The sequence below is a fragment of the Pelobates fuscus genome, chromosome 10, assembly GCF_036172605.1.
Source record: "Pelobates fuscus isolate aPelFus1 chromosome 10, aPelFus1.pri, whole genome shotgun sequence".
Lineage (NCBI taxonomy): Eukaryota > Metazoa > Chordata > Amphibia > Anura > Pelobatidae > Pelobates > Pelobates fuscus.
The window spans coordinates 112,389,840-112,410,981 of record NC_086326.1 but is presented as its reverse complement, the minus strand read 5'-3'; the positions used below and the strand labels follow the sequence as shown (position 1 = coordinate 112,410,981).

At 40.9% G+C, this 21,142-nt stretch overlaps 1 protein-coding gene across 1 annotated transcript in view; it reads left to right on the top strand.

Moving 5' to 3' along the window:
* The window catches only part of CARNS1 (carnosine synthase 1), a 98,657-nt gene extending 79,856 nt beyond the window's left edge, over nucleotides 1–18,801 (top strand). Inside the window, exons 6-10 of the mRNA XM_063434900.1 lie at nucleotides 13,593–13,797; nucleotides 14,445–14,530; nucleotides 14,796–15,027; nucleotides 16,053–16,336; nucleotides 17,009–18,801. Coding sequence (XP_063290970.1) covers nucleotides 13,593–13,797; nucleotides 14,445–14,530; nucleotides 14,796–15,027; nucleotides 16,053–16,336; nucleotides 17,009–18,421 — 2,220 coding nt within the window. The 3' untranslated portion in view covers nucleotides 18,422–18,801. The remainder of the gene's footprint in view (nucleotides 1–13,592; nucleotides 13,798–14,444; nucleotides 14,531–14,795; nucleotides 15,028–16,052; nucleotides 16,337–17,008) is intronic.
* The last annotated feature ends 2,341 nt before the right edge of the window (nucleotides 18,802–21,142 follow it).

The following is a 21,142-nucleotide window of genomic DNA, read 5'->3' as shown; positions in this document are numbered from 1 at the left end:
GGAATAAAAGAGACTGTATGTGCTAGGACAGTCAGTTCCTGCTTAACCCTCAAAGTGAAGTGTCGTCTCATTCATGGGGTGGGGGGGGGGGATTTGATTGTATGCCAATTGCCAGGAGTGTAAGCTGTTCATAGGGCTTTTCCTGTTCGGCTGCTTCCAGTGTTCATGTGTCTCTTGTTCGGGAGTTGGTGAATTCGTGCAGTTTGCAGTTCGGGAGATTGGTGATTGCAGTAGCTGCTTGTCTATCTGGAAGGGGATTATCGCCTAAACGGTTTTTAACCTCTGGTGAGCAAAACGGTCCGTTACACTTATCTAAAGTCTTGAAAATGTACTTACCACTGCACTCCAAAAATAAAGAATATAAAAAAATAAAAAAAATGTCAAATTGGGAAAGCAGTGGATATGTGCATTCATCTTTGAAAGAACTGACAGAAAATGTAGTTTTTCATCATAATATCATTCGGCTCATTTTGGTCATCTTGAACTTGAACTAATTAGTAATGAGATGCAGAGAAAGAGGTGTATGATAAGGGAGGGTTGGCAGCAGTTGGCAATGAGAAAAAACAGTGGTGTGGCCAGGCCTTAGGTTCTTGCTGTTGTTATGCCCACCCACAAGTGTTCAAAGTGAGAGCGTCTAATTAGTTGCTGGCAACATCCTCAATCCCCAGAGGTCACAGCCTTCTCCTGTTGCATAAATGGCTACTTACCTGTCTTAAGGTGGCCGCGATGCCCTAGAGGTTGTTCTGTGGCGGTTATGGTGCCTGTTGCTCCTTTACACCAGTCAGCAGCCTCTGCCCCTCAATTTGAGACTGGGGAACTCGCAGGAGTTGCTCTGTTAAGCAAAATAGTGGCTGCAAAGTGGGGAAACCAACCAGCGTGTCAAAGGATGGAGGAGACGTAACTGGAGGAGGAACAAGAACAATGATATGGCCAAAATGGAGCTGAGTCCCACATTCTAATTTATTGACCCCTGCCTGTAGGTGAGACCTGGTCATGTGATCCAGCTGCCCTTTATAAGTAGAGCACACATACCAAGCAGTGCTTGGTTGTTTTGTTCCCTGGCTCAGAACTCTTAATATTTTTTACTCAGTGCTCCCTGTCTTTGCTTGTATCCAGACGTTTGCTTACCTTCTGACATTGCTGTTTGTAGCTGCCTCTGGACTTTTTGACCCTGATTACTGCATGACCCTTGCTCTGATACCTTGCCTTGGACTTTCTTGTTTTCTTTTACTTTTTGCTCTTAAAGCCCCAGTGCCATCACCAACCTGACATAATCCTGTTCTCAACCTCAGGATATTTGTGGGTTGTGTATGTAAGGAAGTGCTGTTACTGCAACTGTGTTCCAGAACCAAGAGAAGCCCTTGAGTCCAGCTTTTCTATTAATTTGTTTTTTGAAGGGACCTAATAGAAAAGTGATTGCCACTGCCAGTTCGTTCCTTGGGCCCCAGTGCAATGGCTGTGCTGCTGCTGCGAGTGAACCCCCATTTCTGCCATCCTGTTACTCTGCCACTTATTTACTTGGGCATACATGCAAAGGGTTTGAAAGTAATATATTTATTTTTTATTCATTCAATTTCCATGGGTATCTATGGTTGGTCAGATGTCAGTAAATGACGTGAAAAAAAAGAAGCAAAATTATGCCCCAAAATAGTTTATTTATGCCGAACTGTCAGTCAACCCTAAAAGAAAAAAATTACTGACCGAAAAGCAAAAATTATTTCTCTACACCTCTAGAAAGTATGCACCAATGTGCATGCTGAGTTCACGTCCTCTGATGTAGCTATTAACATGGTCAAAGCTCTTTGTTGGTTGTGTGCTGTTCTGCACACACCCTACATCAAGCAGTGAAGGGTGCAATTAAGTAAGCCAGTAAAAAGGGGCAAACCATATTTAAGCATTGCTGTAGGTTTGCTGGACATTTCCACCGTAATGTGAGGGCTAACAAACTCTTGCTGCATGGAGCAAGAGAAAAGAGGGCTTTCCGCAAACTGTCTACAACAGGATTTCAGCATGTTCTAGAACTCCATTTTAGACCTGCTGGAAATAAATTTGGTACATCAGAAGGCAATCCATAGTCTAACTTCCCACCACTCCCTTGACGTTGACTTCCCACTGGTGTGTGGGGATTGTACAATAAGGCAGCTAGTGTCACTTCTAACTTCATTTATGAACACGACAGACATAAAGCTACATTACAAGATAGAGTAATGCCAATTTGGGACAGGTCATCTCTATGTTCACCCACCTCATAAGTATGATGGATGCCTGTCTGATATAGTAACAGTGGTCAGAAAGCTGAAAGATCTACTCAATGATCGTCTGAGCGAATGAGATGCTATTTGCTCTGAAATTATGCTTGATTCCCTGTGTGATCCTAGGATAAAGAGAAAAGTGGCACTGACATAAAGGAAGGCCAGATTTATTGCCATGGTCTGTGATTTGCAGTTAGAGAAGCATGCTGGTTGAGGAAGATTGAACCTACCATTTTGCCATTGTCTACCACTTAAAGCAGCAGTAGCATAACCCCAAGACAGCTGAATTAATATTGTTGGCAGTTTTGTGGGAGCAAGAGATGCAGGAAGTAGCTAAAAGGAGAGTAGTGCCTCTAAAATGGTTGGAGCTTACCTGTCTGGACCTAACTTGCATCCTACTGAGGAGCCTCTGAGTTACTGGGATGAGAAGAGCGAGTGGCCTACTCTTTGTCTGGTTGTTCAGCAACTATTTTTATGTCTACCCACCATTGTCCAAAGTGAATGTGAGTGTTGTCTGTTATAGGGAACATTCTAAATCTCCAACGATTAAAAAGTCCTCGCTATTGATGGAGAAAATAGCCTTCTTCAAGTTCAACCTTGCCAAGTTGGGTTCCCCCGTTTTTCACTTTGATATCTGAGGTGTCATCATCTGCTAGCTGAAATCTAACTGGTCATTCACCTCTTTATTTAAAGTTGTTTCTAAACTTGTAAAAATATTTTAAAATCTGGTGTTGAATTATAACATTTTGAATTAAGTTTCTCCTGTTGCTGCAGTTCCTCCTTTTTTCAAATGTCTTTCACCGTAGTGATTTTGCCCTGTCTAACTGAGTCTTGCAGAGCCTGCTCCTTTTGCTTATGCAGACTAGATGTGTGGGACAGCTTTGTACTTGTCAAGATGGGAAGGGTTAGCATGTGGGCAATCTCGCACTGACTTTTTATTTTCCTTTTTTGGATAAATCCCCTATTTTTAACTTGAAATTACTCTTGCTCCCCATTTTTTTCATAAATACAAGATAACAAAAGGCAAAATATTACAATCAATTTTAAAATAAAGTTCTCTCACTTTCCTAAGTAGTTGCTTTGTAGATTAAAGTGGCATTTGAGTATGCAATAGTAATTACATAGTTACATAGCTGAAAAGAGATATGCTTTTGCTGTTGATCCAAAAGAAGGCAAAAAACCCAGTCTGAAGCGCTTACCATTTTGCAACAAACTAGGAAAAAAATCCTTCTTGACCCCAAAATAGCAGTCAGATGTCTCCTTGGATCAAGCAGCTATTACCCCACTAATTAGAAATTATATCCCTGTATGTTATGTTTTTGCAAGTATTTATCCAATTGCAGTTTAAACATCTGTATAGACTCTGACAAAACCACCTCTTCAAGCCTAAATGTGTGACCTCGTGTCCTATGTATAGCCCTGTTTTTGAATAGATTTCCAGATAATGGTTTGTACTGGCCCCGAATATATTTGTATAATGTCATCATATCCCCTCTCAGGCGCCGTTTTTCCAAACTGAAGAGATTTAAATTTTTTAACCTTTCTCCATAACTAAAATGCTCCATTCCTTTTATCAATTTTGTAGCTCGTCTCTGCACTTTTTCTAGTGCCATCCAAAAGGCAAAAAAATAAAAAAAAAACCCAGTTTGAAGCACAATTTTGCAACAAGCTAGGACAAAAAATTCCTTCTTGACCCCAGAATGGCAGTCAGATTTATCCTTGAATCAAGCAGTTATTACCCTACATTGAAAGATTATATCCTTGAATATTCTGTCTTTGCAAGTATGCATCTAGTAGCTGTTTGAACATCTGTATGGACTCTGATAAAACCACTTCTTCAGGCAGAGAATTCCACATCCTGATTGTTCTTACAGTAAAAAAAACCTTTCCTTTGCCTTAGACGAAATCTTCTTTCTTCCAGTCTAAACGCATGGCCTCGTGTCCTATGTAAAGTCCGGTTTGTGAATAGATTTCCACACAATGGTTTGTATTGGCCCCGAATATATTTGTATAATGTCATCATATCCCCTCTCAGGCGCCGTTTTTCCAAACTGAAGAGATTTACATTTTTTAACCTTTCTCCATAACTAAAATGCTCCATTCCTTTTATCAATTTTGTAGCTCGTCTCTGCACTTTTTCTAGTGCCATGATATCTTTCTTTAGAAGAATTTAGAATTAGTTTTACTATGTATTTGTTGGCCCATGTAAATAATATATTCACTATATGTTATGCCTCAAAAATTTTGTTTTGTCTGATTTAACAAAAATCCCAATATTTGTTTTTACACACATACAAGGAATTGAACACTGGCTACATGGGCTAAAAGCAAAATCCTTAGTCATATATTTTCAAAGTTTAGCTACAATACCAGCTGTGTCTGTTGAAAATATTCCCCCAATAACATGATTGTGTGTGCTGCCCAAGTAAACAAGTTTTCTCAGTACATTTCATATAATTATTGTCCTGTATTCTCAAGCCTAATTTTGAATTTACCTGTTCGGTGCTGATAGCCATAATAATGTCCTATTACAGCATAATTTAGTTTATCAGAGCAGGGATAGTAAATAGTTTCATACATAATGAGCAAAACTTATATTGCAATATTGTTGGTCATATCTTTGACACTGAACGGGTTGAACAAATTATTTTTATTTTGATATTTCAAATAAGTCCAAAAGACCAGGAGGTGGGGTTTATACAAGCGGGAGTAAAATTCCATCAATAGTGTGTAATAACATCTTGCTTACTATGGCACTCTTCTGGGTAAAAATATATTTATTAATGCCTTAACATAGACTTAATACAGACCTTATTGCATTTTCACAGTAGTTAAACATTAATGAGACAGCAAAAAGGGGTGGGCAATTACATTGCTCTCCTGAGACAGAGGGAACCCCTTAATTCTCTGGGTCTTCTCTTAGACTGTTGATTATGAAATAGACCCTGATTGTGCTGTGAATCAGCCTACGACACTCTTGAATAGTGACTTGTTTCTTCCGAAACCCAGACGATTTCTGGCACAACATAAAGTACACAGTACATCACATGCCAAACATCCTCAATCATGCCCATTGTGTGTGTCTGCCTGGAAACAGGTCATACATAATTGGCTTCTAAGGCAGGATCATCATGTCTATTGAACAAAGTTCCTTTTCCAAGGTTGAAAGCAAAGCCTTTTCAAACGGACACTGCCAAAACAAGTACAAAGATGTCTCTACTTCAACAATACATTGCAAGCAATATCTTCATCTGCACAGTGCCTTTGCATTTATGAATTGTCTAAGGAGGAGAGCTCCTTGAAAAGACATGGATGCCAAGGCATGTCTCTTGATCATCCTGCTTGATGCCACATTTCTTCACACAGTCACTGTTTTTTTTTTTACTGTAGGGAGTCCTGGTATAGTTTTTGGAACATCCCAGGGTCTTATGAGCTTGTGTATCTTCTTGGGTGTCCACAGTTCAGGCTTGACTTACTCCAGCTGGTATTCATTCACAAATTGCTTTAAAGGAAACCATGGGAACGGTAGCACCAATTAAAATCATTATTTATTTACATAAATCCTATGTCTAATGGCACAAAAAAAGGTTTCACTAGACATGTAATGTCAGTCCCCTTACCTTCCTTAGCTTAATTGTGCATGTATGCCAGTCCTCAAAGTAGCCCGTTTTAAGTGGGTGATCTAGTGCAGCATGAGAGGCCAAGGCATGCGGACACTAGACAGGTTAATTCACACTGTAAAAACATATACCGTATATACTCGAGTATAAGTCGAGTTTTTCGGCACATTTTTTGTGCTGAAAAAACCCAACTCGACTTATACTTGAGTCAATGTCTGTATTATGGCAACTTACATTGCCATAATATAGACAGCCTGTTGTATTAATTAGTTATGTTACCCGTATTACCTTTTTGCTGCCCCACTGTATGATATCAAAGCATTTTGGTAAGGTTTGACAACTTACCTTGTTCCTGCCAGGCACCTGTGGTCACATCTGGTCTTCTGCAGGAAAAGCTGAATTGCCATTTAGAGAAAAGCAAGCCCATTCTGGGATGCATTAATTGACATCAACTGATATGGGCACTGCATATATTTAATGGACACTGTATGAATGTATCTATATATATACAACTATGGGCATGTGTTTGGTTTCATTAATGTATGTCGTGAGCCAGGCTTAGTTTAAGCAGAGATATTCTGGCTCTCACTAAGCTGTAGTGGAGGTGGAGAGCGGCACCCAGCAAATCATTCTAAAACAGACTGATCACTTGCAGTGGAGAGGCTTTCAGGGCAATCTGGGCACTACAAATAAAAAAAGCATTACCAGATACATTTTCACAAATGTGAAAAAAAGAAGGACAAAATCATTGCAACTTTTACATTTAGAATAGATAATTAGATAAAGATAGATTAGTTAATGGTTCACTGGCTTTGCATCTTTTCCTAAGTTGTGTTTCAAAGCTGTTGTATACAGCAAACACAGACTCAAAGGAATCCATGTTTAAAATTGAATGAGGCAAAAATGTGATTCTTTGTTGAACTAATTTGCATATGCCCACCCAGAATCCTTTGCAGTAGTAACATTACTGCAAATTTGTGATTCCGGTGGGAAAAGCAAGTCTTATGGCTTGACTGGAGTGCAGATTATTGTTTAACATTAGAGATGTCGCGAACATAAAATTTTCCGTTCGCGAATGGCGAACGCGAACTTCTGCAAATGTTCGCGAACGGGCGAACCGGGCGAACTGCCATAGACTTCAATAGGCAGGCAAATTTTAAAACCCACAGGGACTCCTTCTGGCCACAATAGTGATGGAAAAGTTGTTTCAAGGGGACTAACACCTGGACTGTGGCATGCCGGAGGGGGATGCATGGCAAAACTCCCATGGAAAATTACATAGTTGATGCAGAGTCTGGTTTTAATCCATAAAGGGCATAAATCACCTAACATTCCTAAATTGTTTGGAATAATGTGCTTTAAAACATCAGGTATGATGTTGTATCGATCAGGTAGTGTAAGGGTTACGCCCGCTTCACAGTGACAAACCAAACTCACCGTTTAATGCACCGCAAACAACCGCAAACAGTCCATTTGCACAACGCAAACTCCCCATTTGCACAAGGTTGGATACCAAGCTAGCCATGTCCCGTTCCTTGACCTCACTGATGTCATTGAAGGTCTCTTCCTCCACCCAGCCACATACAACACCAAGGGTCCCCGAAAGGTGACAACAAGATCCCTGGGAAGCCTGCTGTGTTTGGTCTTCCACCTCCTCAAAGCCACCTTCCTCCTCTGACTCCTCTTCTTCAGACTCCTCTCTCTGCGTTGCCTCTCACAAATTTTTGGAACGCCTCAGACTCCACCAGCTTGTATGGTAAAAGCTGGCGGGCTAAGAGTTCAGACAAGCCAGCTGTCAGATGCCGGGCAAGGGGGTGACTTTGTGACGTTGGTTTCTTACGCTCAAACATGTCCTTGACAGACACCTGACTGTGGGCAGATGAGCAGGAACTGCTCAAGGCGAGAGACGGAGTGGCGGATGGTTGAGAGGGGGCAAGGAGGACAGCAGTGGTTGACGTGGCTGAAGATGCTGGACCAGGAGGAGGATGGCGGCTTTGAGTTTGTGTGCTGCTTGTACTCATGTGTTGATCCCATAGGCGTTTGTGATGTGCGATCATAGTTACATAGTTACACAGTTACATAGTTAGATAGCTGAAAAGAGACTTGCGTCCATCAAGTTCAGCCTTCCTCACATTTGTTTTTTTGCTGTTGATCCAAAAGGCAAAAAAAATAAAAAAAAAACCCAGTTTGAAGCACAATTTTGCAACAAGCTAGGACAAAAAATTCCTTCTTGACCCCAGAATGGCAGTCAGATTTATCCTTGAATCCAGCAGTTATTACCCTACATTGAAAGATTATATCCTTGAATATTCTGTCTTTGCAAGTATGCATCTAGTAGCTGTTTGAACATCTGTATGGACTCTGATAAAACCACTTCTTCAGGCAGAGAATTCCACATCCTGATTGTTCTTACAGTAAAAAAACCTTTCCTTTGCCTTAGACGAAATCTTCTTTCTTCCAGTCTAAACGCATGGCCTCGTGTCCTATGTAAAGTCCGGTTTGTGAATAGATTTCCACACAATGGTTTGTATTGGCCCCGAATATATTTGTATAATGTTATCATATCCCTTCTCAGGCGACGTTTTTCTAAACTAAATAGGTTTAAATTTGTTAACCTTTCTTCATAGCTGATATGTTCCATTCCTTTTATTAATTTTGTAGCCCGCCTCTGCACTTTTTCTAGTGCCATAATATCCTTCTTTAGAACAGGTGCCCAAAATTGCACAGCATATTCAATATGTGGTCTTACCAGTGATTTATAGAGAGGCAAAATGATATTCTCGTCCCGAGAATGAATGCCCTTTTTCATGCATGACAATACCTTACTGGCCTTGGCCACTGCTGATTGACATTGCACATTGTTGCATAGTTTGTTGTCTATAACAATTCCCAAGTCCTTTTCGTGTGTTGTTATCCCTAATTCACTTCCATTAAGGGTACGTTGCTTGTGTATTCTTTACGCCGAAGTGCATAACTTTGCATTTTTCAACATTCAATTTCATCTGCCATTTGAGTGCCCAGTCCTCCAGTCTATCTAAATCCTTCTGCAGCAAAGTAATATCTTGCTCACATTGTATTATTTTACAAAGTTTTGTGTCATCTGCAAACACTGAAACATGACTTTCAATGCTGTCTTCAAGATCATTTATAAAAATGTTAAATAGAAGCAATTGTACCAAGGTGGGTGTCGGACTTCACACGACTCAGTTTCTTTTGGCACAGGTTGCAAATGGCATAGCTGTTGTCACACAAAACACATGCCACACTGCTGAGCTCTGCAATGACGGCATTCTGGTGGTGGCAACAGCATGCGTTGATTGGCGTGCTGTCTGGCTGACCCCGGGTGCCGATGCATGCTGTCTGACTGTGCCACTAGCTCCTTGCGACGACCTCCCCCTGCTTCCAACTCGTTTCCTCCTCCTCTCTGTCTCCCCATCTGAACTTTCCCCCTGTTCTTCTTCTCTTCTAGCGGGCACCCACGTGACATCCACGGACGCATCGTCATCATCAACCGCTTCACTTGTATCTGACAACTCAGCAAAGGAAGCAGCAGCGGGTCCAACATCATCATCATCACACCATAGGTCCATGTGTCTAATGCTGCCTGACTGAGACATATCCCTGTTATCTACATCCTCTGGCAATAATGGTTGCGCATCACTCATTTCTTCCAACTGATGTGTAAATAACTCCTCTGACAGATCAAGTGTAGCGGCTGTGGTGCTAGTGTTGGTGGTGGCGGCAGGCAGGTGAGTGGTATCTTGAGAGGTGCCCGAAGCTAAGCTGGAGGAGGATGGTGCGTCAAGGTTCCGAGCGGAAGCTGTAGAAGATTGGGTGTCCTGTGTTAGCCAGTCAACTATGTCCTCAGAACTTTTCGAGTTCAGGGTACGTGGCCTCTAAACACTGGGCATTATTCTAGGGCCAAAGGGAATCACAGCACCACGACCACGACGGCCCCTGCGGGGTGGCCTGCTTCTGCCTGTCATTTTTTTTTCGATTAGTGGTACTATGCGTGCAAGCTACTGTGACAACAGATATGAGTGGCACTGTGCACTGGCAGAAGTTGGCAGAGTAGACGCTGTAGGCCTGACACACACGCTTGCAGACAACTAACTGCTATTCAATCTATTACAAAGTCAAAATTGTATTTTTTTTGTAAATGTACACTACTGTTACACCAGATATGAGTTGCACTGGTGTGACACTGTGCCCTGGCAGGCCCTGAAACGCACACGCGTGAAGGAAACTGACTGCTATTATTTCACAGTCAAAAAAGTGTTGTTTTTTTAAATGTACACTACTGTTACACCAGATATGAGTTGCACTGGTGTGACACTGTGCCCTGGCAGGCCCTGAAACGCACACGTGTGAAGGAAACGGACTGCTTTTATATTACACTCAAAAAAGTTTTTTTTTTTTTTAAATGCAAGCTATTGTGACACCAGATATGAGTGGTGGCACTGGACAAGTGGGCACAGTATACGCTGTGAGCCTGACACACACGCTGGCAGGCAGGCAACTGCAATTAGATTACACAGAAAAAAAACCAGACTGATGTTCTAGCCCTAAAAAGGGCTTTTTGGGGTGCTGTCCTTACAGCAGAGATCAGATGAGTCCTTCAGGACTGTAGTGGACACTGAATACACTAGCCTAGCTATCGATTTCCCTATTAAATCAGCAGCAGCTACACTGTCCCTCCTCTCACTAAGAATGCAGCTTCCGGGGGGCGGGGCCTAACTGCAGAGCTGAACAGACGTGCTTGTCTGGGGCTCCAGCACTGCTAAGCCCAATCTTGTGTAATCCGCACTGACAAAGGCCAAAACCGGACTCAAATTGCAGCCCAAATGACAGATGACCGGGATGATCTATATGTAGATACCAAACATGTGGTGTTACTCACCGGACCCACGAACTTGGAAGCCGCTGCCTACCAGCAGGGATGGTGTGAGGGAGACGGACGCTCCCCGACCAGCACACCAAGCTGAACATGCCAGTGTGGAACCCCGTTCACCCCCCCCCATGGACCAGCGGGGGTCATCCAGGTCCCCACCGACCAAGAGCACACGACTATACCGCATCCTGCCATCCCCCCGGGGAGCCGATGGGAACGGCACCGAGACAAATAAAATGGCGGCCGCGTCCTGGTCTGTTAGGCCAACTCCTCAGCCTCTAGACGGCAACAGTTAACCTTTCCACATCATATACATGTCGGAATGCATAGTCTCTGAGAGCGGTTGATCACGATTCATACTAGGATGTCTTCCATGTTTTAGTGCAAACTAGTCTAACTACTAATATAGTTGAAACATGCTACTTTTATTCATGCCAGACAACCATGCAGGCCAGACTAACAAACATGCCGGGGGCAATCATAGTTAACCACCTCAGACATAGCCTCACCCTGGTTCTCAGTATGTAGATTTATATACTCACGCACTGCTTAATATAACGTATTCACTATGACATAAGCTTAAGCCTGTTTAAATTCAAAGATGATCTTAAATTGTCTAAGCCTGTCTAAACACTACCAGGTTGTTGAATCTGACTGACAAATCTCATAATAATTTAACATATAAAATGTGCACGTATTAACATATACCCTATTGTTACAATTGTTACTTGAAAAGCATGAAGAATGCCGTTGGGGTACCACATGCTCATTTGTTATACCTCCATGCACTACAAAAATAAAGAATTAAAAAAAAAAAAAATGTATGCAGCTTCTGAATGAATCTATAATGGATGCTGTCCAGGAGGTTGGAGGGTCTGGGAGGGAGGGTCTGCTGCTGATTGGCTGGAATGTGTCTGCTGACTGTGAAGTACAGGGTCAAAGTTTACTCAATGATGACGAATAGGGGGCGGACCGAACATCGCATATGTTCGCTCGCCGTGGCGAAAGCGAACACGCTATGTTCGCCAGGAACTATTCGCCAGCGAACTGTTCGGGACATCTCTATTTAACATCTATAGATATATGTTAAAAACATGTGTAAATACACTGAACAAAACTATAAACACAACACTTTTGTTTTTGCCCCCATTTTTCCTGAGCCGAACTCAACGATCTAGTACTTTTTCTATGTACACAAAAGGCCTATTTCTCTCAAATATTGTTCACAAATCTGCCTAAATCTATATTAGTGAGCACTTCTCCTTTGCCGAGATAATTCATCCACCTCACAGGTGTGGCATATCAAGATGCAGATTAGACAGCATGATTATTGCACAGGTGTGCCTTAGGCTGGCCACAAGAAAAAGCCACTCTAAAATGTGCAGTTTTACTGTATTGGGGGGGGGGGGGGCAAAAAACAGTTAGTATCTGGTGTTACCACTATTTGCCTTACACAGTGCAACACATCTCCTTCACAAAGAGTTTATCAGGTGGTTGATTGTGACCTGTGGAATGTTGGTTCACTCCTCTTCAATGGCTGTGCGAAGTTGCTGGATAATGGCAGGGCCTGGAGCACGCTATCGTATACGCCGATCCAGAGCATCCCAAACATGCTCAATGGGTGACATGTCCGGTGTGTATGCTGGCTGTGACAAGAGCAATCTCGCCACATTGCATTGGAGAAGCCTGGTTGCCTGCCTGCTGCCTTTGGACTATGGCCCTGGGAGATTGGCCCTTTAAAAACCGTATTCGGCCCTAACAGAGTGCATGTCACTCATTCTGGCCCTTTAAATACAGTGGGGTCATTCGGTACTTGCCCTGTGTGAGCGGTGATACCCCAGATAGCTATGCCATGGAGCCCATTCATATAATGAAAGACTATGGGAAAGACTTTAGCTCCATGGCAATTGAACTGTATGTGTGTGGTCTGAGCGCCATTCAATAATATGCGCTCAGACCTAAGCTATCTGGGGATATGTTGCATGTATATGTTTTATGTAGTAAATGTAACCTTGTGTATTTTATTGTATTTTATGTCTTTTTGCAACCATGTGCTCAATGGAGTCTGCCTCTATCCCTGGATATAATTGGATTATTTTCCCATTGTCTCCAGGAAAGAGGGCTCTGTAAAACCGTTCTGAGCCAGATAGCCATGTGATATAGGGCCTAAAAGATATTTTACTAACTTTTGAACCCTTGGTCTGATTCATGCCATTTTTAATATGTTGTTCCCCTGAATGGATTGATTGTGAATATGTATTTTTTATGTGAATGTGATGTTTGGAATGTGGAGTTCAGCTCATGAAAAATAGGGGAAAAACAAAAGTGTTGCATTTATAATTTTGTTCAGTGTATGAAGAGGAGGGGATTGGGACATGAAATTCAAACTTAACTTTTAAGGACTAATAATATGATTCCACAAATAATACAATATATAATCAAATAAAAAAATCAAAACACAATAAAGATAAAAATAAAAATTTAGAAAAATAAATAAATTGAATTGATTTTATTTTCAATGCTTTGCATGCTGAATGCTCAGACAGTTGACTGGCCAAACTATTACTAGTTTATTTATTTTTAAGATAGCTCAGAAATTGACAGCATGTAATTCTTGATCTAGTCAATCCTAACTTAGGGTTAAATCTGATCATTTCCTCTGTTGTTTATATTGGAGTTATGCATACACTAATCCTTTCTTTCACATATTATGCATGTTAGATTAAATCCCAGTCTCTAGTTTATATATTTCATCTGCCTTTGTTTACAACATGAAAATGCTATCTTGGTGTATGTTCCCCTTTCTTAACAATTTATTTTTCTCTTTAGGTTGTGGTTAAGGCCTGTGGGCCACAAAAAAGACATTCCTTTCCTACAACCTTCTATTCTGTCTGTGACCCTCGCAGTGTATATGAAACTGTCTTTGGCCTCATTTCAAATCTCCATGATAAAGAAGCAATTCTTCTGGAATGCTTTATAAATTCTTTGCCCCCACGCAGGATACACCCACCCAAACCTCCAGCTGTGATAGCAAGTAAGTAGACAAGGTCTTAAAAGAATGATGTTCTTCTCCTCTAAAGGATCATCATTTATGTAAAATGTCTTCCTAGCTGTCTCTTCCTTCAATTTATCTTCTTTAACTCTGTTTCATATGACTATTCTAATTTCTCTGTCCATCTACCATCTGTGCCAGCAATTTATAACTTTTGGCATTACAGTTTAGATGGACTATGGCTCCTTTGATGGGAAACATAGTCCACAATACACACAGTCGCATATTCTCTACACATAACAATTTTTCAATATAGATTTTTCATGTTCTGCCTGAAATATCACTCTCTCTGTTTCCTTTGTTCTATTTTTCCTCTCCTTTCTGTCTCTATTACTCTTAAACAATACACGATTCACCCTATGCTGATCATTTGAACAATGTGTGTTCAGTTGTAAAGCATGGTGATTTACTTATCAGACTGTTTAATAGATGCCTTTGCAAAATATTTTCAGTATTGTGAGATGCAATTTTCACTATATTGAAAGAGCAGAGGGAAAGCAGTTACTTTATTTCTCCCTGTTTCTCCATAATCTTGTCTATTCCATTCTCCACTCTCTTCGACTTCTGCTTCCATCTTTTCTTTCCCTTCCTCTCTCTTCCTATATTACTGTCTCTGCCCAACCCCCCAGGCTGCTCCGTGTGCCCCCCTGAGCTGACGATCCGTCTCTGTGCCGTTGTCTGCCGATCTCGCGGAGACCAACCAATCCTAAGCAAGGTAACAGGGCTGGCCCCATCCTCCGGGGGCAGTTACCCCAATCTACAAACCCTTTGTACTAAGTCCCCTGGAGAGATGAGCCCTATAGTTCTATCTCTCATGATGAATTCTCGCTCTCTCAGATGTGTGTCATGGACTATTGGTCCTCCGCTTTCTCACTACCAAAAAGGATGTTACAATATGTTTTTGATTACCTAATATTTATTTATGTTTTTGTGCTGAGTGCATTGTGTCACCCATAACATCTGTGTTGTCCACCTCACAGGTGGTATGTTCTGTTGGCCGGGCAGAGAAACCTCTCTGTCACCGCTTTGCTTTGCCCCAGTCCCTGGAAACCACATTGGAATTGTGGGGAGTGAGGGACAAATATCAAAAGGAGAACATTTTAGCCCAGCTTAAAAAGACTGCAGAAAATGTCATGAAAATAGTTATGGAGGAGGAAAAAAAACTGACTCAAAAGGAACGTGGAGGATATAAAGCTCAAACTGACCTATTGGGTAAGATATATTTTATGGAAAGAGACGAACTTTTAAATAAAGATTCAGTAGATAGATTTTGTAAACTTTCATACAATAGAAAAGTATTACAATTCAATGACATCCACACAATTCAACAACTCCAGTTTAACCCCTTAAAGACCAAACTTCTGGAATAAAAGGGAATCATGACATGTCACACATGTCATGTGTCCTTAAGGGGTTAAAGGGACATTTCAGACTCCCTAAAACAATTTCTCTTGCTGAAAAACTTTATGTGTGAAGAGTGTGTATTTTTTCATTCTGCAAAAAGTGCAGATTTCAATAGAAATTGACACTTTTATAAATGGTTACACCCCCTGGCTCTTCAAGCAGGCAACAGTTCCTGTTACTTCCTGGTTTGGTTAGCTTATTTGCACTGAACTCAAGAGGCAGCAATTGCCCAGAGCACCTGCCTTGTGAAGACTTCTCATTGAGCTGCATTGTGAAGTCTGTAATTGAACACATAAAGTATGGGCGGGGCTAAAAGAAGTAGGCTCGCAAAGGCAGCAGACAAGAGATCTGCCGTTTTTGCAAACTTTTCATATATAACTCCATTGAAGAAATACATAATTAAATGCATGCAAGTTTTCATTAGGGGTATATCTACTAAACAGTTCTTTTTATTGAATGTGTTATTTTGGCAGTGTCCCTTTAACATGCAAATTACTATTCTGTGTACGTGCACACAGTATCATATACTAATATCAAGTAGCCATATCAGCTACACCTAGTCAGTATAACATTTTTTGCAATACTTCCACCTATTAAAACCAGTCCAACAGTCTATGTATGCCCCTAGTATAATTTTACAAATGATGGTTGCACCACACACATAACACATGTTATAATTTTTTGCTGGGACACTATTTTGACATGCATACAATGTATGTGCCTACCAAAGTAACCTATTATGCACCCACAACTTGCTTCTATATATGTCAGTTGTATGGGGAGAAGCAAAGCAGAAATGAAGATATGATTTCCTTGTTTTTCTGAGTTTTTAGGTGTGGATTTCCTGCTAACTGTTGTGAACTACATGGTGACCCCGGTGATTCTTGGTCTCACATCCAACTATTGTTTGGAAAGTTGTGGGATTCACGAGTGTCTGCAGGGGAGTCTTGTTGCTGGTGGATCCAATGCCATTATTTCTGCATCAACACCATTGTTGGAAACAATGCTTCAAAGGTCCCTTATCTATGTAATGGAAAAAAAGGAAGTACTTGTAGTTGGATCTGGAGGTATCAGCAAAGCATTCATCTGGGAGGCCGCAAAAAGCTATGGGATAAAGGTGCCTGTAATTTTATGTTGTGTGTAATGCTGTCTTGGAGATTATAAAACTTTAAAAGTGAAAAAGAAATAGTAAATATATACGCATTGAAAGAAATTTAGTTATTTCAATTGGTTTCCATTTTAGTTTATTTACATAAAAAGAAACCATATCAAACCAAACTGAGCCAAAATTAAATAGATTTAACCAATCTAAATATGTTATAACTGCAGCTAAATAGTTCAGGAATTATTTCCCATATAAATTCTCAATAACACTACATATTTATTTACTAAAATGCATGTCTATGTATGTAAAAACAAAAAAGCATACTTTAATGATTATGTGTTTTCATTGTATGCAAATACATTTGGTTGGTCCACTTTAAAAAAAAATAATAATAATAATAATTATGGAATTCCCTACCCAAAGTTGAGTCTTCATATTCAGTAGAATTCATTAAAAGGCAGAGTGAGCTATACAGACAATAACAATATATTTAAATAAATAAAGAAAAAGAAAGAAAAATACAATTTTCTAGCTTTTTGAAACAACTGTAAATTTAATTTTACCGTCTTTAGGATGAATAGCAATGACAATTTTTCTAAGATGATGAATTTGATAGAATTAGTATTTTTCATAGCCTAAATTACTGTTACCATGCTTGCATTAATGTATATATGTCCTCCTTAGATCCACTTGGTTGAATCAGACCCGAAACATTTTGCCTCATCGCTTGTGACCTCATTTATCCATTATGACTATGATGATCAATCCTGTGATGTAGAGAAGCATGCTCAGAACTTGCTAACGTTAATCAAGGGCAGAGGCCTTTGCCTCTCTGGGTGCATGGCATTTTGGGATGAGTGCACTATCCTTGCCGCTGTGTTGAGCAGTTACCTTGGGCTCCCTGGCCCACCTGCTAGTGCTGTGAGACTTGCCAAGCAAAAGACCAAGACACAGCTATCTCTCCTTTCAATGTCTTCAACATCACCACCCTTCCCATATGCTGGAGCATTTGCAGTGCCCTGTTGCCCCTTAGGCCTTGCTGATGAAGGAATAGAGAAAGCTGAATCTACTATTTCCTACCCACTTGTTGTGAAGCCAGAATCTGGAGCAGGGGCAGTCGGTGTACGACTTATACAAGATGCAGAAGAATGCAGAAGGGTGATCAGAAAAATTGGGATAGGGTCTGAACTATACACACACCCAAATGGAGAAAACTGTGCTATGCAGATTGAAGGAATTTCTCAGAGTGGTGTATATCGTAAAACAGGATTAGAAGAAACCTGTAAAGGTGAAGCCAGTAAGTCAGAAATTGATGGAAAGGGTTGTAATAAAACAATACAATTGAATGCATATGCTGATAATGAACAAAACCAGTTGTGCAATAACAATGTCAGGCCTCTGCTTCTTCTGGCAGAATATATAACGGGTACTGAACATGACGTGGATTTGGTTATGAGTCCCAGTGGTCAAATTCTGGCTGCTTATGTGTCCGACAATGGGCCAACATTGCTGCCAGGTTTTACTGAAACAGCAGCAGCTCTCCCTTCCCGCTTAGGCACAGAACAGCGTTGCCAGCTTATTCAAGCTGCTGCATTCAGCTGTCGATCACTGGGACTGTACCCAGGAGTCTTCAATGTAGAGCTGAAGCTGACAGAAACTGGTCCACGTCTGCTGGAGATCAACCCACGAATGGGGGGATTCTATCTTCGTGACTGGATCCGCCATGTGTATGGCACTGACCTTGTTCTTGTGGCTTTGGCGTTGTTTTGTGGCGTAGACCCTGCATTACCTGCAACAGGAGTCCAGGAGCGGACAGTACTAGTTGGAGTAATGTGCACTGGGGAAAATCATGAGGATGCGTTGCACAGCACAGCAAAGCCACAGAGATTGGCGGAACTGCACCATGCAGGATATATAAGATTCAACCAACTTGATGGTAGCAGGGAGCGTGGCCCAGACCAGGAACCATATGGAAGTGTTGCCTGTGAAGGAAGTGGCCAGAGAGAAGCCAGAGAAAAGCTGCTTGGAATCTGTGCTGTATTGGGACTTGACACAGAAGCATATCCAGTGCGTTATCTAACAGGGGAGTTCCAGTGATGGAATATCATTGGGAGACATTGCTAGCAATTGTTTAGAGGAATATATATTCCAGTGTGAAATGTAATGGGAAAAAAATGTAAGGGTATCAGCAATTCGAGAGCAAAGAATCAGAATTAAATATTTTGGTAAGGCAGGCAGTATAGTAAATCATAGAGTAGGAGGTGTAATCAATACATATCCTTAAATACCTATCAATTGTAGATACCTCTGTTACTGTACATGCAAAATATGAATAGAACTTACTGAGAATTTAGCAATGTTAACACTATCAGTCTTCATTAATTGTAAATGGTACCAATTGTTTGCAATATCATTCATGCAATTATAAATGCTTAGTGCAAAAGAACTTTTTGATCAAGTAATAAAGGATTAATATAATATATAATAACTGTGTGGACATCATTGATAGCAATGCAGTATAGTATGAAAGAGCAATGCTGACTGTAACGAACGCTGGTATAACAGCTACCCGTTCGTCTATTTCCTCCCGAACTGCCTGAGCCTAATTATAGCTCGCAGTTCGGGTGCTGAGTCAAACGATTCTCCATACGAATGACAGTCTCCCAAGTAGATTCTCCCAGTAAAGTAGACAGGTACCAAAACATCAGCCGAAACTAGATAAAGGGTGTAACAGGATTTTAATGGGTGCAACACTGGTTTTTATGCAAGTCCTCATGCAAGGGGCACTCCCTTGTGTCCCTTGTGGGGGACAGGGACACAAAGCGTACAGCCAATAACAATACAGTGACAAACTGTGACACTCCCATTGCAAACAGATAATTCCCTCCTCTCTGCCTGGAGATAATTGAGTCAGATACTGTAATAACTTAATTATCTCCAGGCAGAAACAACAACATTTCCACAAAACTTGAAAAGTACCCCAAAACACACAAAATCCCCATAAATGTCATATCCCCTGGTAGCCGTGATCTTGGTGACAAACATATCCAAAAATCACCCATATCAGGTCAAGGGTTTTGGAATTTTATGGAAGTCCAATTTTAACCGACCGCATACGAGGCTCCTGCCCAGAAACAGTTCCATGAGTTTAGGCTGTGCGGCCGGTCTATTTCGACAAGTCTTAAAAACGAACAAATGCATGAACTGCACCCCCTGGCTCATAGTAGCGATTGTTCTCCTGGTTCGTGGGAACAAAACTACAGAACAGCGCTCTTCTGGCTGTTCGGGAAAAGGAAGCAGGTGTTTGGGAAGTCGAGTGTCATTTTTGGTTTCTGACAATTCAAAGTTTTTATACAAAACAAATTGCATGTGTCTGTTAAGCTGTCATCCAAAAAAAAATAGCATTCTTTTATTAGTCCTTACATAATAGTGGAAACAATTTAGTCTACCAGAGGTGTTTATGAATTCTAGTCCAACAATTAAAAGTGCAAATTATACAGGAAATAAGGGACATGTCAGTTTACCCACATTTGTCACTTATATTTCAGTGAATTACAAACATCTCAATCTACAAACGACAGAAGTACGTCATATTCATGGAAACAAATAATAAAATTCATATGACAGTATGTAGTGATAATTGTAGATTATGCTAGCTTTAGTGTAGCTATAATCTTAATTTTATTAATGACAGGAGGTGAGTATTTGCTTAAGTCTCTCTTTACTCCACAGCAGCACAGAAAAACAACCAATCAGAAAAAAGTTAGGTACTATAAAACTCCCCTCCCCATGCATCATTTCCTCTTTCAAGCTGTGACAAAAACAGAATAAAGGCAGAAAAACATAATGGGGAAGAAACAAAGTCCTAGATATGATGAATACAACAATGTCCACCCTCCAAGAAGAACTGCCTCACCAGGTAGTGTTGATTGACTGTAAGCTGAAACGAGAGAAAAACAGAATCGAACAGGTTGATTATCCAATGAAATGTACTCTTAATAAACATGTAGGTACCCAATGTAGCAACCAAAATTACCTTAATAGGTAGATATCCCAACCCTACTTATGAAAAACAGATATAAGACACAAGTGACAGGTAGCAGAGACAACAAGCAGAGTTGCATACGTATCTGATTAATCCAAACTATTAAAATGAAACAAGGGAGGGATAAGAATGGGTGGGAAAAACCTGCCTCCTGTCATTAATAAAATTAAGATTATAGGTACACTAAAGCTAGCATAATCTACAATTTTATAACATGACAGGAGGCTTCATATTTGCTGTTTCAACGTTCAGTCAACAAATTCAACGCTGTTTGTTTCGCTGGTACCTATTCCGGGAGATATCAGAGCAATCCTAAATGGACTTTCCAACTGCGATAAATGACAGTAGACGGATCGATGAAGATGCCAGCTGATGAAGCATCCCAAATACGGAAAAAAACACCATCCACTAATAGATCTATTGTACGTGTCTCCTAGCAGTCGGTCCGTGAGCTGACAAGCTGACCTATTAGCCCTTTTCCTGTAGTTGTAAAATGTCGAAGGTCATTTGCGGACTTAGGGCCACGAGAAGAAACTGCCACCATGTCTCAACTCTTGATGTATAGGTTGGCTCCTCCGATCGTGCCAGGGTCATCCGATGATGTTGCCTTGCAGGTAGATCTCAAGTAATGTGCCTAAGTCTACCACCAATTCCGTAATAGAACCGAGTAGGTTTTGTTACCTCCTGGCCTACCTGGTGAGATGTCTCTTCCGAGACTAAATTTATTATGTAGGCAAGAGTGTGTTCAAACTAGCCGTATCCTAAGTGATTCC